The sequence below is a fragment of the Lolium perenne genome, chromosome 6, assembly GCF_019359855.2.
Source record: "Lolium perenne isolate Kyuss_39 chromosome 6, Kyuss_2.0, whole genome shotgun sequence".
NCBI classification, from domain to species: Eukaryota; Viridiplantae; Streptophyta; class Magnoliopsida; order Poales; family Poaceae; genus Lolium; species Lolium perenne.
In genome coordinates this window covers 8,173,544-8,191,541 of record NC_067249.2, presented here as the reverse complement: position 1 = coordinate 8,191,541, position 17,998 = coordinate 8,173,544, and the positions used below count along the sequence as shown (strand labels likewise).

General features: G+C 43.9%; 2 protein-coding genes across 3 annotated transcripts; both read right to left on the bottom strand.

Moving 5' to 3' along the window:
- Positions 1 to 1,759: 1,759 nt before the first annotated feature.
- On the bottom strand, positions 1,760 to 4,245 carry LOC127308986 (uncharacterized). 2 transcript variants are annotated; one of them, XR_011746407.1, is made up of 3 exons: positions 2,788 to 4,245; positions 2,626 to 2,712; positions 1,760 to 2,540 (listed from the first exon to the last, which is right to left on the bottom strand). XR_011746407.1 is itself a non-coding variant. In XM_071821371.1 (3 exons), the coding sequence occupies exons 1-3, from the start codon at positions 2,878 to 2,880 to the stop codon at positions 2,214 to 2,216; spliced, it is 507 nt and encodes a 168-aa protein (XP_071677472.1). In that variant the 5' UTR covers positions 2,881 to 4,243; the 3' UTR covers positions 1,771 to 2,213. The 2 variants fall into 2 exon arrangements, 1 of the variants encoding a protein (XP_071677472.1); XM_071821371.1 differs by having other exon boundaries at positions 1,771 to 2,540; positions 2,788 to 4,243.
- Positions 4,246 to 10,209: 5,964 nt separating this feature from the next.
- LOC127308988 (transcription termination factor MTEF18, mitochondrial) lies at positions 10,210 to 11,629 on the bottom strand. The gene has a single exon (XM_051339957.2). The coding sequence runs from the start codon at positions 11,552 to 11,554 to the stop codon at positions 10,406 to 10,408; it is 1,149 nt and encodes a 382-aa protein (XP_051195917.1). The 5' UTR covers positions 11,555 to 11,629; the 3' UTR covers positions 10,210 to 10,405.
- Positions 11,630 to 17,998: the final 6,369 nt, after the last annotated feature.

Genomic DNA, 17,998 nt, shown 5'->3' with positions numbered 1-17,998 from the left:
CCGGCAAACCCGGCGCGACGCCTCGTCAACATCGACTTCGTCCGTCTACGCATGCCCAGTGCTGGCAACACCGATGCGTGCCTTCGTCCACGACGTGTCCCCGGGTCCGGCAAACCCGGCGCGACGCCCCATCAACACCGTCTTCTTCCCGGCGCACCACTACCTCAACACCACTGCGCCTACGTCTAACTTGGCGCCTCCTTGCGCCCGCGGCTCCACGGCGACCAACTCGACACCGGCCACCCCGACTCGACATCGACCTCGGCATCTCTCGCACGGCTACCTCGACCACGGCTACACCACCCTACGCTCTCGGCTACCTCGACCTCGGCACAAAGGGCTACCGCCTTGCTTGAGCAACCACGCCGGCTTCCACTCCAGCCACAACATCCGCGATGTGTCGACCGTTACGACTGTGGTGGGGATGTCCATTGGCTCCGCCTTTGGATTCTTCTCCAGTCTCATCGTCTACGTCGCTACGTTGTGACTGCGGGGGGATGTTGAGTATCGTGATTATTTAGGAAACAATAGATAGTGTAGGATTCTATTCTACCTTGCCTTGTACTCCAAGTAGATCATTGTACTCATATATATTGCCCATGAGGCCCAAGCAATACAACAATGATTCCACCAATCTTCTCTCTATCCTTCTACACATACGTCACAAGCGAGTAAAATATATCTACGGTCACTAAACTTGTGTCGTATTCTCACAGAGGTCAGTGGACTCAGAAAAGTGAAAGATACGGTCATTGAATACTCTCAGGCTGCTCACTACGGTCACCGCGGCCATCTGGATACCTTTAGCGTTGACGTGGCATAACAGGGGTTTTCTGCAAAACAAGCAGAAGTTAGTTGTCTCGTACTACCTCCGTTTTAAGGAATAAGGCGCACGTGTATTCCAAGACGAACTTTGACCATAAAAATTAAGCAATAAAATCTTGATTATATTATATGTAATTAGTATCGTTGGATTCGTACTGAAAAGAACTTTTTAATGATACTAATTTCATACAAGCAATGTTTATCTATTTAAAGTAATTTTTATCAAACAAAAAGCACATAAAACGAGGGCGCCTTATTCCTTGAAACTGAGGTAGTACATACCTGGGGAAAATTCCTAAATTATCTCCAATCCCTATTTTTTTCCGATGCCTCCTTCCACTCTGCTGCGCTGCGCCGTCGCCTCCGTCCCGTCTGTTGCGCTGCCGCCTCCTTCCCCTCCGCCGCGCTGCCGCGTCCGCGCCCTCCGCTGAGCTGCCACGTCCGGCCCCTTCGCTTCACTACCGCCTCCGTCCCCTCAGACGTGCCACCGCCGGCCCCGTCCCCTCTTCGATTTGTCTCAGGCACGGAGGAGCACCTTGGCTGGATCTTCTACAAGGAGGAGCACCATGGCTGGACCTTATACACTTGAAGATGATGGAACTTGTGAAGCTAATAAAGATTGTGGTTGCTTTGCTGCATGAGATCAGTGCAAGACCTTGGTTCAGTGACGAAGACATGAGTTCAGTTGTTGGACTACACCATTTTAGCCATTGAGCCGAGCAGGGTGTAACATGTAGTAGTATTAAACCCCGTTCACATCCGTTTCTTTGGGAACATGAACTGGTTGTAGTCACATCATTGTTGCTATAGTCCCTGTAAGACCTTCCTCCGGTGACGGCGTGTAGAAGGTGGACTATATTGTACATTACCTTGCTTTACTCCTGTCCGGACCAATGTACTGAACTGAATGTTGACCTTGTACCTAGAATTTTTGGGAAGATGGTATGTAGTAAAGTGTTATTCCTATTAAAACTGGCATCATCTTTGAGTCTTCTTATGCTCTATATACATACTTTGAGAACAAAACTGGCACCGGTACAGTCTGGATAATCGTGCTCAAACTAATTTGTGCAATTCCAAACTTAAAACACGAGGTAGAGAGCATCTGGACATGCATCTCTCACTCGGTATACTTTCAAGTGAGTCGTTGCTTTTAAAACAATCACCAGTTCAACTGAAACAATAAACTGACATAGTTCAACTAGCACTTGATGAACTCAACTGAACAGATCACCTCAACTCATCGAACATTGAAACTTTCTTTGATTTCTTTGCTGCCATTGCTTCCTTTATAGCCCTGCTCTCTTCAGTTGCTCTTTTCTTTGTTGCTGCTTGCAGAGCTTTCTTCTCAGTAGCTGCAACTTTCTTTGCCTCCTTCTGTCTTCAGCTTATTCTTTCTTTGCAGCTTGTTCTTCCTTTTTCTTCTGTGCAGCCAACATCTTCTTTTGTTGTGACTCATCTGCTTTTAACTTTGCAATCTGCGCTTTCAGTGCTACTGCCTCTTCTTCTTTTCTAATCCTTGCTTGCATTGCCTCTTCTTTCTTCTTAGCTGATGCATTGTTCTTAGCTTGCTTAATTTCTTCTACCTCTTTTGCCAAATCTCCCTGTCTTGGTTGTGCTGAACAGCAACCTGTCTGACTGGCCTTTTCCCGAGCAGCTACGATGAAAGATGATTCGGGCAGTGGCTCAAACTGTGGCTCCACACGAACATGTCTCTGTAGCAATAAAGGAATTCAGTAATGGCAACACATGATCTTCATTAATTACTAAAAAAATGTTTGAGTGCCAATGTTTAACAACCTGTTGGAGCATCTCATCAAGCATTGTCGTGCCAATGTGAACATGATCTTCATTGTTCAACCCAGATTGACATTCCATGTTGTGATCCTTTAATATACAGTGCATACATGTTAGTATGTAGTTCAAATATCGGAATTTATTACATGAGCACATAACGATTACCTGAGTGATAACATGCTCATCTTCATCAGATGAATCCGGAAGGAGTTTAACAACTTCTTTTTTCTTCTTGCTGACATATTGCTTTGGTGGCATACCATTCTTTTTGTCATTTCAGCCACCTATGTTGTGTCCAGGCCCACCACAATAGCTGCAGCGAATAATAACACCGTGCCTTGATATGGGTGCCATCTAGACATATTACTGGCCTACATCCCTTCAAGAAGCCTCTTTTGCAAGCATCAACACACATATAGCATTGCTTGAACCTTGACATCGCATCTACTGACAACAAGAATGTACTTCCAGGATTGTTCCTTCTTAGCTCCTCTCCAAAGTCCCATAGCAACTTGTATTGTGCATTCTCATCCCCATACACAACCTGCAATGCTAACCTCCTTGATCTCTGTAATTTTCTCCTCGTAGGTCCCATATTACAATCCTTCTGAACAATCCTCGAGAAGTTTTTCATATTCATATCTTCATCGGCCCTAAATGTCTCGACATACTTTTCTGCTAAGAAAACATAGGTAAATGCTCTGACTTTCCACTTCTTGCTGCAGGTGTGTTCCCCATCAAACCTCTTGATCTGAAAACTCTTGGTTCTACTATCAGTTGATGCCCACATATACCAAGGACAACCAGGTTCACACTTAGCACAAAGCCTCTGCCTGTCATTGATTGGTAATTTAATGTCCACTCTGTTTTTACAACTGTACTCTCTAATAGCTTTTCTCAGCAACTCAACACTCCCAAACACCTGCCCTGACTGGAAAGCTGGCTTGTGCATGTCTTCAGGTCTGAATGTCTTGAAGTTATATCTTATGTTCTCTTCATCTGAATCTAGTAGTTCAAGATCGTCATCAGAATTGTCTGCTATATGCACATGCTTACCTTTGTAACTACCTTCTTCATCAACGACATCTTCTTGAAGACCAGAGTCTTCATCACTCACATCATAGTCACTGTCTATGATCTCAGGCTCATAATCGGAATCTTCAGAGTTAACTGAAATATTGTCATCCATCTCATTAGCTTCATCCATTGCTAACTCTCTCTTTGTCTTCTTCACTTCAGGTTGTGCGCCAGGGCAAATAAGATGAATTGGTTTTAATTCAACATCCAGATGCCTTCCTTCTTTAGTAGGACTGACGATAACTGGTTGCGGATCAGCTAAAGGGGACTCACTATTGACTGCTTCTACCATCTTGTCACTCTGTAAATCACCTCTGATCTCAAGTAAGCCCTTTGTGTTGACAGACCATCCGGGGAAACAGAAATAAATCTTGATCCTACCTTCAGATTCATATCCTAGATTTTCAATCAGACCAATGAATCTGATGACCAGCCACCCTTCTCACAGTGATCATACCAAACAGCACTGCCACCAACATATGCCCTGTTCTGTCCCGTACCGAGAAAGTAACCGCCATGGTTCAACTGAACACTGAACTTTTCGCCATTTGAACCTACAAACCAAAACAATTGTGAGATGAATCAGTACTATACTCCTACATACACACATCACAATTTTTTTTCAGTTCAAAATCTTGAAACAAAAAGTACAATTTGGTAGGGTTCATGCTATCTGAACATCACTTTCTGAATTTTTCACTATCTTAACTTAACATTTCGCTGCTGATTTTGTTCTGATGTTTTGGTATGTGAAAACTGAAACAAAAACCACAGAAAAAGCCTACGAAAAGTCTGAACCTACAAATCAAAAAGTGTATGTATCTACAAATCAAAAAAAGTATGCTATGAATCAGTACAGCCAGGAGCTACCGATTCTATACTGAACTTTTGCTCTCTGAAAACTGAAACAAAAACCGCAGAAAAACCCTACCAAAAAGTTGAACTTTTAGTCTCCCAAACTGAGATACAAACAAAGATTCAACAAATATCCATCATTCTCAAACACTATCCACAATGATTGAACAAACGAACTAAATCTGCCTACATTGGTAGAGGAAAACAGACGAACATGTTAGGGTTCTAACCATACGCAGGCGGAGGGTCACCGTACGGCCGACGAACAGGCCACGTCGCTTGTCGAGGGAGATGTGCAGATCCTTCTTCTCCGATACGAGATCGCCACCCACGATCACCGGGGCCAACTGCACACGATGACAGCCCTCTCAAATGATCCGAATAGTCAGGACCGTGTGTAACAGTTTAAGTAAGACTGCCTTCTGATCGTTTTGCAGAAAAGCCCTGTGCAGGTGCGTGATCTCACGAGGGTCTAGTCAATCGTATGCCACGTCAACGCCAAACGTATCCAAATGGCCGCGGTGACCGTAGTGAGCAACTTGGGATTATTCAGTGACCGTATCTTTCACTTTTCTGAGTCCAGTGACCTTTGTGAGAATACGACACAAGTTTAGTGACCGTAGATGTATTTTACTCGTCACAAGCGCCGGCACACGAGGTGACTTTTGGGGCGCTCGGTACCATCTGCGAGCGTTGATTGCCCGGGTCAAGACATGATCCTGCCGTGGGTGACACCAGTGTGCATACTTCAGGGCATGGGCGTTAGCCGGCAATACCAATCGATGCCGTGCCCAAATCGCTCCGTCAGCACTCAGTACTGTCCGTGTGTAGCGCGTTCACCAACTATTGTCCCTCTGAAATTGCTCCTCCTACCTCCATTGTTCCACTTTCGACAACAATCCTATGCACGCACCGACAATTGTCCTTAATGAGCAACGTACCGCTCTCCTCACTCGACCACATGAGTATATCATATGGATTCCACTCTCGCCTAGACATGCAGATAATTACTTGAGCATAGTAGGTTTCTGCAGCCTGATGCTTGATAGTTGGATGTTTTCATGGCGAAGGTTCTTCAATGTGTCTGAAGTTCAATCATTTGGTCTGAATTTCTTGTAGCTCCACGGTACCGTGTTCTGTATTTTTGATCTGTTGAGATGAGAATGTAACAGTTTTGTTGTCAAACAACAAACCTGAGAATTGGATGTTCACTGAACAGTTCGTAATTTGCTTGGAGAAAAAGCAAAGCAAAGTATAATTCAATTGAGAAAAAAAAAAACAAGAATATACAAGCTTTCTGTTCTAACTACAAACAATGGAAGCAAAGCATGATGCACACAAATATTGCCAAATATGCAGATATATTTATCTATCTGTTATCAAGATAGAAATATTCTAGATAGCTGAATAATTCAGGTCGCCGAGTGTCACATCAAGTATTAATAGGTTTTGGGTACAGAGGTCAGCAGTGCAAGATCGATCCAACATATGTTTTTAGTTTTTACAGTACTGAACTGTAGGTGCCATATAGGGGGAGCAACCTTGCATCCTTAATTCGTAACTTGATGACATGCATGGTTAACTCAATAAAATTGTACATATTAAGATGATATAAGGTAATTCACCGGTTACATAGCTCCTGGTGGCATTTGGGGCTTCTTTTTCAAATTAAAACTGAAAGCGTAAGCTGTAGCCGCATTCAACAGTTCATTGAACAGTATCAGTTTGTTGTCAAAAGCTTTCAGTAAGCTACCCCGCAATAATGCCCCTAGAGGCATTGAGTAATAGTGAAGACTGTTTTCTAACATCAGAAGGTTCCAATTGTACAAAAAAAAAGGTCAGAGCGCAAGGTTTTGTTGCCAAATCAGCGCAAAATCCAAATTTGCCGCAGTGTGCAAGTTGTCATGCAAGTATCAGGTTCAGTGTTTCTAAACTAACACCATTTAGCCTTTTTTGAGCAAATCTCCAAATGTAGCACGTTCTGTATTTGGTTTGATATGGTAAACCCTATTTGTTGGGCACGCCCCTGATTTGGCTGCAATTAACATAATTGTGTATGCCAACTCAGTTGCATGGTTCGGATAAGCAATTACCTTAGAATCATGCAGAGTTTATCTCCTACAACACAAAGTGCTCAAGATTTGCATATGTATTCAGCAAGACTGACAATCGTATAAAAAGGACATAAAATTCAATGCCCACTTACATAACTAAGAAAATCAGTGCCTAGCCAAAGGGATAATTACTTGCCAAGAGGAACTGCAGGTGCATGCCTACAGATTTCAAAATTCCTGCCGGTGCCTGCTGGCTGTTGGTGCGAAGCTCGTGAGGACTGGTGGTCTGTCTGGTCGAACAGCGCCAGTCCAAAAAAGTGCTACAAAAAGCCCGTTCTAGGTTGCCTCAAAGTCTAAAACCCTTTGGCGCCAAATATAATGCATCACGTTCTTGCCGCATTTGTTAACTTTTGCTGTAAGATTTTTGTTAATTTTCAGAGTAATAAACCATGGTTCCTTTAAGAATTTAAACGCTTACTTTTGATTGCTTAAGACTTTCAGAGTTAACTTTCAAAGTTTTAGAGACTGAAAGTTTCAGAGTTAACTTTCAGCTCTCATTCAAATAGAGTGCAAAAATTTATAGCACAAGAATAGATTGTTTTTGCATTAGCAAATTGTTCAATTGCATGAAGCATCTTGAATCTTCACTTGGATGTACAAATTAATGAAAGAACTTGATGCTGCAGCTGGTTTATTTATTCAACTTGATGAATCCAGCAGGCGACAGGAACACGTATTACATTATCTAACTAGGACAATATGTAGCTTTCAAAGTTTCAACAAGAGAATTCCTCTGAATAAAATCTGGATGTACTGTACCTTTCGCTGAAGCTTCAACCAGACAAGCAATACCAATCTCGGATGTACTGCACCCGTTCCTGAAGCTTCTTCCTTGAATATCTACAGTGAGACTTTACTAAAATAGATCACGATAGGTGGCATTTGACAACAACTGAGAAAAACACTCATTCCCTTAAATGCTCAGAACATGCTTGGTTGAGACATCATCTTTGGGATCATCTCTTGGCTAACGTAACGGACATCAGAAGAGATCATGACCAACACAACTAAAGCAAGTATAACAGAGCATCTAAAAAAGACAAACATAAGAGAGTGATATGTCCTCTCCTTTTCAGCACCATACCATACAAGCATCAATTTGCCTATCCTATACAGGTACCATGGCCTTCAAAATATCCGTTACATAGTGCTACATGGTTAGGCATCAGCAAAAATGCTACTAGCCAACTACTGAACTATTTAATTTTGAGACAGATGTCCCTTTGACAAAGTATCAGCCAGTAGGCTAGCCAAAAATACAAGAGAAAATAAATGAAAAAACTGATACAATCAACTAGTAACAATGATCCTCTTTCACAACTGTATATATTTGTCAACAAAGTTATGGCAGGAAGAACGGTGGTTAAAACAAGATAAAAAAAAACTGCATCCTGCCAGTGATCAACACATTGTGAACATCAACTTGTTCCACACGGAATAGGAGCTCAATGTCCAAATTAATTAAAGCACCTGATGTTGCTGAATCAGGCAGGGGAAACACTAATTTGTTACAACACAAAGAAGACCAGGATAGATGCATTGGAATGAACTCTATCTTTTTTTAGGGTTGGAATGAACTATATCTGATCACTCCAACAGCAGTGTGTATCGCTTCAAACCGAACCCAGCTGCTGCAGTTTCCAAAGTTTCATCAGTTCACCATGGGTATCCTACTTTTTCTTCAGTTAAGTGAGCAAAGAACTGTATTACATATTAACACACCAATTGACTGTTCCCATACATAGATGCAAGACTCATCGGTTGCTTAATTACATCCAAGAGGGGATCCAAGAATGTCTTGATAACCTGATATCACTAGTTTATTCAGTGTGTTATTTGTTCAGGACTTCAGGTCACCTCAACTGGAAGAAACTATATCTCGTCGGTATAGCCACCCAGAACATCAAAATAGTACTACACGTGTTGTTTTCTACACAAGTAATAAAAGCATTGCAAAATTCCTGGCCGCTTCGAAATGGAATTTGATTTGCTTCTCCGCATTCGCTCCAAACTCACAGGTGGAAGCAAGAGGCAGAGGAAGCGGGAGACGCAAGGAGCGTGCCACCATCGCCTAGTCCTTACAAAGAACTGAAGTACGTATGCATACCAATCGATTCATCCATACATGCATGGCTCGTTCAGTTGCTTGATTTCAACAAAGTGAGATGCACGATGTCTGCTAGTTTATCCAATCTGTATTTTGTTCAGGCTGCCTCAGCTTGTTACCATAGGAAACATCATCAGCTTGACTAGCAATGAAATGTTTTGAAAATTACACTTATCTCATGTTGACAACTCAATATAAAAATCATATGCATGGATCTAGAGTCACACTAGAATGTATTTAGCACACTCAGTGGGAAATGGAAAATAACAGTGGGAAAACACAAACTGACATAGTATTGTAACAGCCATATGGCCCGTACCTTCCAAAATAAGGATCATAGCAGCCACGCTCTTCAACAAAATAGTGTAACAACGAATAGTCGAACAATCCAGTACTTATAGGAATCACATGTAGATGAAACATCTGCTGAAACACATGGAGAAAACGAGGCACATCAATGGCCCACACATGGTAATTGATAGGCCCAAGTTTATAAAAGGTTAAACTGATCCCTTGCTTCTAGCATGTAAAATTTGATAACTTTCAGAGATCTATTTAGTATAATTCTATAGAATGACAGCTCAATATTCAGTACCTATTCAGTCAACCAGACAAATGCCAAGTGATTTATTTAGTACCTATTCAGTCAATAATTTCTCTCTATACAGATAACATTTTGGGTGGGACCGAGTTCCAGTATCTTATGGTTTGACAAAATGCTCCTTATTTCATGAGTCAATAGCACCAACCTATCCAGTGATGGCATCAGTGATAAAAGGAAGGAAACTTACTATAGCCTATGATGGCATCAGTGGTATCAAGAATCAATGTGGGTTGAGAATCAATGAAATGCCTCCACTAACATGGGCTCACCCGAATTTAATTCTCAAAGATGTATTTAGCAGTCAATGGGTATGGTGAAGAACCTATAATTAAAAAATAGCTTAGAAGACCCGCTGGTAGTTCTTAACACAGAAATTCAAAAGTTCATGCAGACAAAACAATAAGATGTCATTTACAGGTGTGCTTCCCCGATGGTCAATACAAAACTATGCCAAACACAGGCAATCTGACCCGAAATGATTGCTAGTTGGCAGCTTGTGAAATAAAACAATGAAACTTCTCATAGATGAGTATATCTCTGGGTTATAGGCCATGTTTCTCAATTGATTTCTTAATATTGATGGGGCGAGCTACGCCACTTTTATCAATTGCAGGGACAGCTGAGAAATAATAATTTATGATGTGCTAGCGCAAACACAAAAAATCTTGCAACAAACCACAATCTAAACTGAAAAAGGATTTTCAATGCAGCGAGGAATTGCCTGACCTCACACATTTTTCCTTCCAACATGTACTTAACATGAGGATGAAGAAGCTCCTAGGCATGCCATGTTTTCTTCTGACTATAATATGACATGGACATACCAGGAACAAGGAAAGGAAGTATCACTACCATAATTCATCAGCAGTTAGCAACGATGAAATAAGTATGTAAGAAAGATACAATAGCAGAAAGCAGACACATTGTCAGGCAAAGAACATTGAACCATGAATTACAGCTTGCATCGCAGAGCAAAATCTTTGTTGTGCCATTCTTCGTTAGCAGCTTCCATAGGCCATTCTTGGTTCATGTAAATCTGAATCTAGTCGGCATTTTCCCTCTGCAAGCTGCTGCATAGTCTTGAGCGAGTTTAGGTGCAGCTTCCTTGTGAGGGCATATGAACTTCTCCATGAATACCTTCTCGGAGATGCTGAGAACACTATAGTAGTCTCGGTCTTGAGGTAGCAATCCTTTTTCCTTAAGAAACTTAAGGACATAGTACCGGGGTCTGATCCTTCCCTCCAGGCTGTAAGTGAGCATTACAGACCTCTGAGCAATGTATGCCGGTGCCAACCCCACATCAGAGATGAGGAACTTTGACCTGCTCTGCAGAGACTCCTTAGATTTCGTCAGCACACCTGGAGCCTTACAAACAGCAATGCGCACTTGAGCATCCGACCACCTGAACATGTTCTTCAGGTACTCCAGTTTGGCGGCGATCGTCTCCTCGCTGACCAATGTGACAGCCTGCAGCATGCGCTTGAACATCGCAGAGCCAGGGGGTACACCAAGACCTTGGGCAGACGCCACCATCGCCTGGACGTGCTCCGGGTTGGCGGCGAGCAACCGTGGCGTAGAGAGGAACAGCTTGGAAATATCGCAATCACCGAGCCCGCATTTCCGCAGGAACACGACATTGGGCTTGACCACCTTCTCGAGGCTGCATCCCAGGAGACCGGAGCCCTTCTTGAGAAACCTGAAGAGGTTCTCGACGGAGCCGAAGAGCGACAGGTAGTAGGGTAGATTGGAGACGACGGACCTGCAGCGGGAGATGGGGCGGCCGAGCGAGACGAAGCGCGCGATCTCAGCCTGTGCGAGGCCGTGGCCGGCGAGCCCGGCGACGACGGGGGCCAGGGTTTTCTCCACGTTCGCGCAGAGTAACTGCGGGTCCTTGGCGACGGCGGAGGCCACGTCGGCGCTCGAGAGGCTGAGGCCGGTGAGGAAGGCGAGGACGGCGTCGGGATTGGTGGGGGACTTGAGGTGGGAGAGCTTGGCGGAGGCCTTGAGTGCCTGGGCTCGGGTGAGGCCGCAGGTGCCGACGAGGTAGTCCTCCACGGCGAAGCTAGGGTTTGGGGAAACGGCGGGCGCCGCGGCGGAGAGGAGGCGGTGGAGAGATGCTACGGGCGAGGTGGAGGGAGAAGAGAGGAGGCGGATGAGGATGGTTCGTCGGAGCATGGCGGCGCCGCCGCGCCGGCGGCCGGGAGGGAATGGGGAAAGATGGCCGGCTGGTGGCAGTACGAGTCTTGATTCCGGAAGATGATTTGCATCAGGGTCGGTCAACCTTGCGGACGACCAAGTGGGCCCCATGCGTCAGTCTAATGTTGCCTGCTGTGAGTGGCCCGGCGCGGACTCCACCGACCAAGAGGCAGAGTCCACCGACGAGGAAGTCTCCGCCGGAGGCCCGCGATGGGGTCTGTCCCAAGGGGGTCAACGACGTCGAGCTCGAGCACCGCCGCAAGGACGACGACCTCCTCCTCTGCATGGGCCTCATCACCGATGCGTAACACCGCGTGAAGAAGGAGGAGTGGCGACGGGAGGCGGAGCTGCAAGCGTCGATGTTTGTCGACCTCGGCTCCAACAACAACGAGTGACCCTGCCGAGGTGATTTATGGTTATATTGTGCCATATGTTACATGTTGAACTACATTATTGTGCCAGTGATGGAATTTTAACGGAATTGATCAACGTGATGGCTATGTGAAAAACTTGTCATTTCACTTAACACAAAAACCATATGTTAACCTTCTATCATCAAGGCAACTAGCTCAATCGGCATCATAATATCCTTCTACATTTAAGTGTTCATTAGCCTTGAACCATAAATCTTTCCCAAAACATTCTTTTATATAGCGCAAAATTTGGTTTACTGCCTCCAAATGTCCATTTCTACGATTCTATGATTTGAGATCCTACCATAGATATCTCGATACGATTCAGAATCACGATTTTGACAACTTTACCTGCAGCCTGCAAGGTGGTGGAGTGTCAACACCCGGATTTTTAAGTCCAGATGCCCATTATGCCGTACATCGCAATCCCAGGAATAATGTTTTTGCGAGACATAATAGTAAGTAGCACAGAGTCATCATTTATTACAACACATATTGTCTTACAACCATAGATCACATGATCCAATATTACACGAATATATTGTTCAACATCACAAATAGTAGCGGAAGCGAAGTAGTAGTGGACTATCTATTCCACAGGCAACGCTTGACGTTAGAAGACGATCCTAGTTATCGTAGACGTCCTGTTGTCCGTCATCCTGATACTGGTGCTCTCCTTCATAGTCTGGCATTTGAATAGCCAGGGCAAAGCCATGAGTACTCTTAAAGTACTCGCAAACTAACTCTAAATTAGTTACTTATTAAGTGTAGTAATGGATGCTAAGCTCTAGGTTTAGTTGCATAAAGCCAAGTTCTAGTTTGATAAACATTTAGTAAAGCCTTATCATGTGCTAGACTAACTCAAGTGGGAACATTGGTGTCATTCCCACAACTCATATTGATTCACCTCAATATCACCTTTCAATTCACCATTCATTTTTAAGATCAAAACATATTATGATAACGGAGATAGTATGGCCTTTCCAGTCGTCCGTAATCGTGGACACGGCTATTCGAATAGGTTTAACACTCTGCAGAGGTTGTACTCTTGTGCCACAACTTTTGATTACATCCGTCGAGGATAACCCCGAATCATCGTAACACAGTACGCGGATCATCAACCATAACCTTTCACTTATATATGCTAGTATGAGCACCTCTCCCCATGAGCTTGGCCTCCCGGTGGAAACCGCATGATTAACCGGGAACTGCACAGGGCTTGGGCCGTACATTCACCTCATTTTAACATCATTCCACACTTAACGGAGGCAGCCTCGGCGTAACCCCTATGATGCTTGTTTAGAGGGAACCCATACTAAAATACACAAGTTTCTAGTTAAGCCCTACCCATAATCAGGTATTGTGGGGGTACTTGTATAATTGGAAGGGTATCGCATTCAAACCCAATCACCAATTTTATCAAAAATCACCATCTTCTCTTGTTCAAATCCACCTCCACTTTACTTTCTTTCAAAGTTATTTCACTTCACCATGTTCCCATCTAGAGTAGTCAATTTTAATTGATTAGCACTAGCAACTATTTCATGAGGGGTGCTATCTAGCTTTGATTTGTGCTAAGCTAACTTCAATATTGTTCTACTCTAGCCAAGTGAATCATAAATCAAAAAGTACTTTGAAAAAAAATAAGCGAAAGTAAATTTAAGGTAAAAACATGGGATAGGTAATACATAAAATAAAGTGTGATGGTGCCTTTGCTCTTGTAGAGCTAAGCACTTGTGTTTAGCAAGGGTTAGCTTGCCTTGAGCTGAGTAGTTATCGAAGTTCTCTTCTTCTTCCTGAGAGTAGGCCTCCTCCTCTTGGTATTCCTCGTTACTAGCGTCTATATACGAATACGAGGTATAAATACTAAACCAAGCTCACATACTATACTAGAAACACTTAAAAAGGTTCATACACTAATCCTATCATCAATCAAACATGGCATGGTGGATTATTGGATGAGTTCTTATTTAAGAGAAAAAAAATGATTTCTTCTATTTATTACTATTTCTTAGCTTTGGTATGTAGCTCCTTAGAGAAATTAATTTCTTCTCATTACCTCATATTAAGATTTAATCTCTTCATATAATAATCAGGTATGAAATATAGGTTGACCCAAGGTCAACATTTCATATCTATTATATGTGAGTAATTTTAATTGAAGTGCTACACTTCACATAGTTTTAATACTTAACTTTTAAATGAATTAAAATCTCTAAGTAATAATTATCAGAGGTTCATTAGCCTAAGTCATTCCCTCTGGTTGTATTACTTAGGATCAAGATTTAAATGAGAGGGTAGTTCTCATATTACTTATTGAATTTGAATTCAAGTTTAATTGCACTAGAATTGACTACATAGCTATTTTATTTGATCTAGTCCATGATCATACAAATAACATGTCTATATTATTGCATAATCAATTAGAGGACATCATTTGTGATTTATTTGAATTGGAATCAATTCAAAATCTATTCTGGTTAAATTTTAAATAAAGTTTGAATGTACAAAAGTCCCTGTCTTGTCTTTTTTATCAATTTAAATCTACTATGAATTTGGAGGTGGGACCAGTGGCATTGGTTAGATAATTTCATGGGCTTTCCAACGGTATAAATTTTGCTAAATTTGGTTTGGCAGATTTCAAACTATTCAAATTTTACTAAACCATCTGCAGCACAATTTGAAATAAGTTTAAACCTAAATTTGAATCGTGGGCTTGGGCGGGAAACCTTAACGGGCCGAAACGGTATTTAATTTTACTGCGTAGCCCAACAAGCCACGGGTGCGAGTGGGCTGCCCTGACGAGGTGGGGGCCACCTATCAGCGTGTATTAACACAGCGAAGCGGTACGAGCAAAGGGGGCCGTTGGATTAGAAAGGAGATCGACGGCGTGTGAGCGTCGTCGTCTCCGGCGGGAGGCGAGCACACTGGCGGCGAGCCTAGGGGGTCGGGGAGCCTACCAGGCCGTTGCAGGTGTCTGGCAGTGTGCGCGGAGAAGTGGTTGTCGACGAGGAACAGCTTGGTGCAGCGGCGGCGCTCGGGGAGGCTCCAATCGAAGCAGAGCTTCCACGAGCTCCGGCGGCTTCGAGCTCGCGATTCGAGCTACTCCGGCGGTGTGAGGTGAAATTGACTGGGGGAGGAGGATCAGTGGTGAGAGGGGAGCGTGTTGTGTGAAGAAATGGAGGGCTGAGGTCCTGTATTTATAGCGGGAGGGTGGTGGCCGTGGGGTGCTGTGGAGGAGCGGCCATGGCGTGGCGTTTCCGGCGATCCAAGGGGCAAGTGAAGGACGGCTAGAGATAGGCGGTGTCCTGGCGATGCTCAACGTGCATTGGCGCAGAGAAAAGGGCGACGGGATTGCACACGAGCTTGCAGGGAGTGCGGCAGAGCGTGCGGCATCATTTGGTCGAGGACGACGGCGACGGAGCAGGGGCAGGCTAGGGATGGTGTCTGGCGTGTAGAGGGCGGGGAGGCGATGCTCGACGCAGAGCTAGCTGGTGCAGGGGTGGCGTGAAGGAGATATGCCCTAGAGGCAATAATAAAGTGGTTATTATTTATATCTTTATGTTTATGATAAATGTTTATATATCATGCTAGAATTGTATTAACCGAAACATTAGTACATGTGTGATATGTAGACAAACAAGAAGTCCCTAGTATGCCTCTTAAACTAGCTTGTTGATTAATAGATGATTAGTTTCATAATCATGAACATTGGATGTTATTAATAACAAGGTTATATCATTGTGTGAATGATGTAATGGACACACCCAATTAAGCGTAGCATAAAATCTCGTCATTAAGTTATTTGCTATAAGCTTTCGATACATAGTTACCTAGTCCTTATGACCATGAGATCATGTAAATCACTTATACCGGAAAGGTACTTTGATTACACCAAACACCACTGCGTAAATGGGTGGCTATAAAGGTGGGATTAAGTATCCGGAAAGTATGAGTTGAGGCATATGGATCAACAGTGGGATTTGTCCATCCCGATGACGGATAGATATACTCTGGGCCCTCTCGGTGGAATGTCGTCTAATGTCTTGCAAGCATATGAATGAGTTCATAAGAGACCACATACCACGGTACGAGTAAAGAGTACTTGTCAGGAGACGAGGTTGAACAAGGTATAGAGTGATACCGAAGATCAAACCTCGGACAAGTAAAATATCGCGAGACAAAGGGAATTGGTAATATATGTGTATGGTTCATTCGATCACTAAAGTCATCGTTGAATATGTGGGAGCCATTATGGATCTCCAGATCCCGCTATTGGTTATTGGTCGGAGAGAGTACTCAACCATGTCCGCATAGTTCTCGAACCGTAGGGTGACACACTTAAAGTTGGATGTTGAAATGGTAGCACTTGAATTATGGAATGGAGTTCGAATATTTGTTCGGAGTCCCGGATGAGATCCGGACATCACGAGGAGTTAGGAATGGTGGGAGAATAAGATTCATATATAGGATGTCATTTTATGTGAAATAAAATGTCGCGGAAGGTTCTATGGAAGGTTCTAGAAGGTTCTAGAAAAGTCCGGAAGAAACCACCAAGGAAGGTGGAGTCCACAAGGGACTCCACCTCCAGGGCCGGACAGACCAAGTGTGGGTGGAGTCCCAAGTGTACTCCACCATAGGCGTCCTGCCACCCCCACATGGGAGGTGGGAATCCCACCTTTGGGTGGGAGTCCTAGTTGGGCTAGGTTTCCCCCTCCTATGGAAGGTTTTGGTTTCGGGTCTTATTCGAAGACTTGGACACCAACACTTGGGATCCACCTATATAATGAGGGGCCAAGGGAGGGGGCCGGCCACCCCTAGACCATAAGCTGGCCGCCCCCCTTGAGTGGCCGGCCACCCCCTCCCAAACCCTAGCTTTGCTCCTCCACTTCATATTGCCCGCGTAGCTTAGCGAAGCTCCGCCGGACTTCTACACCGCCACCGACACCACGCCGTCGTGTCGTCGGATTCAAGAGGAGCTACTACTTCCGCTGCCCGCTGGAACGGGGAGGTGGACGTCGTCTTCATCAACAACCGAACGTGTGACCGAGTACGGAGGTGCTGCCCGTTCGTGGCGCCGGAACCGATCGTGATCAAGATCTTCTACGCGCTTTTGCAAGCGGCAAGTGATCGTCTACCGCAGCAACAAGAGCCTCATCTTGTAGGCTTTGGAATCTCTTCAAGGGTGAGACTCGATACCCCCTCGTTGCTACCGTCTTCTAGATTGCATCTTGGCTTGGATTGCGTGTTCGCCGTAGGAAAATTTTTGTTTTCTATGCAACGTTATCCTACGGTGGTATCGAGCCGTGTCTATGCATAGATGGTTGCACGAGTAGAACACAATGGTTTGTGGGCGTTGATGCTCTTGTTATCTTTAGTTTGAGTACTTTGCATCTTTATGGCATAGTGGGATGAAGCGGCTCGGACTAACTTTACATGACCGCGTTCATGAGACTTGTTCCTCGTTCGACATGCAACTTGTATTGCATAAGAGGCTTTGCGGGTGTCTGTCTCTCCTACTATAGTAAAGATTCAATTTACTCTTCTATTGAAAACATTAGTATCAACGTTGTGGTTCATGTTCGTAGGTAGATTAGATCTCTCGAAAACCCTAAACCACGTAAAATATGCAAACCAAATTAGAGACGTCTAACTTGTTTTTGCAGGGTTTGGTGATGTGATATGGCCATAATGTGATGATGAATATGTATGAGATGATCATTATTGTATTGTGGCAACCGGCAGTGAGCCTTATGGTTGTCTTTAAATTTCATGTTGAGTAGTATTTCAAAGTAGTTGTAATAGTTGCTACATGGAGGACAATCATGAAGACGGCGCCATTGACCTTGACGCTACGCCGACGATGATGGAGATCATGCCCGAAGATGATGGAGATCATATCCGTGCTTTGGAGATGAAGATCAAAGGCGCAAGAACAAAAGGGCCATATCATATCACATATGAACCGCATGTGATGTTAATCCTTTTTATGCATCTTATTTTGCTTAGA

Coding starts and splice junctions, on each gene's coding strand:
- LOC127308986 (XM_071821371.1), bottom strand. CDS start 2,880: ATGCCACCAAAGCAATATGTCAGCAAGAAGAAAAAAGAAGTTGTTAAA. Junction 2,713..2,787: donor ATGAGCATGTTATCACTCAG/GTAATCGTTATG, acceptor TGTATATTAAAG/GATCACAACATGGAATGTCA. Junction 2,541..2,625: donor TTGATGAGATGCTCCAACAG/GTTGTTAAACAT, acceptor TTATTGCTACAG/AGACATGTTCGTGTGGAGCC.
- LOC127308988 (XM_051339957.2), bottom strand. CDS start 11,554: ATGCTCCGACGAACCATCCTCATCCGCCTCCTCTCTTCTCCCTCCACC.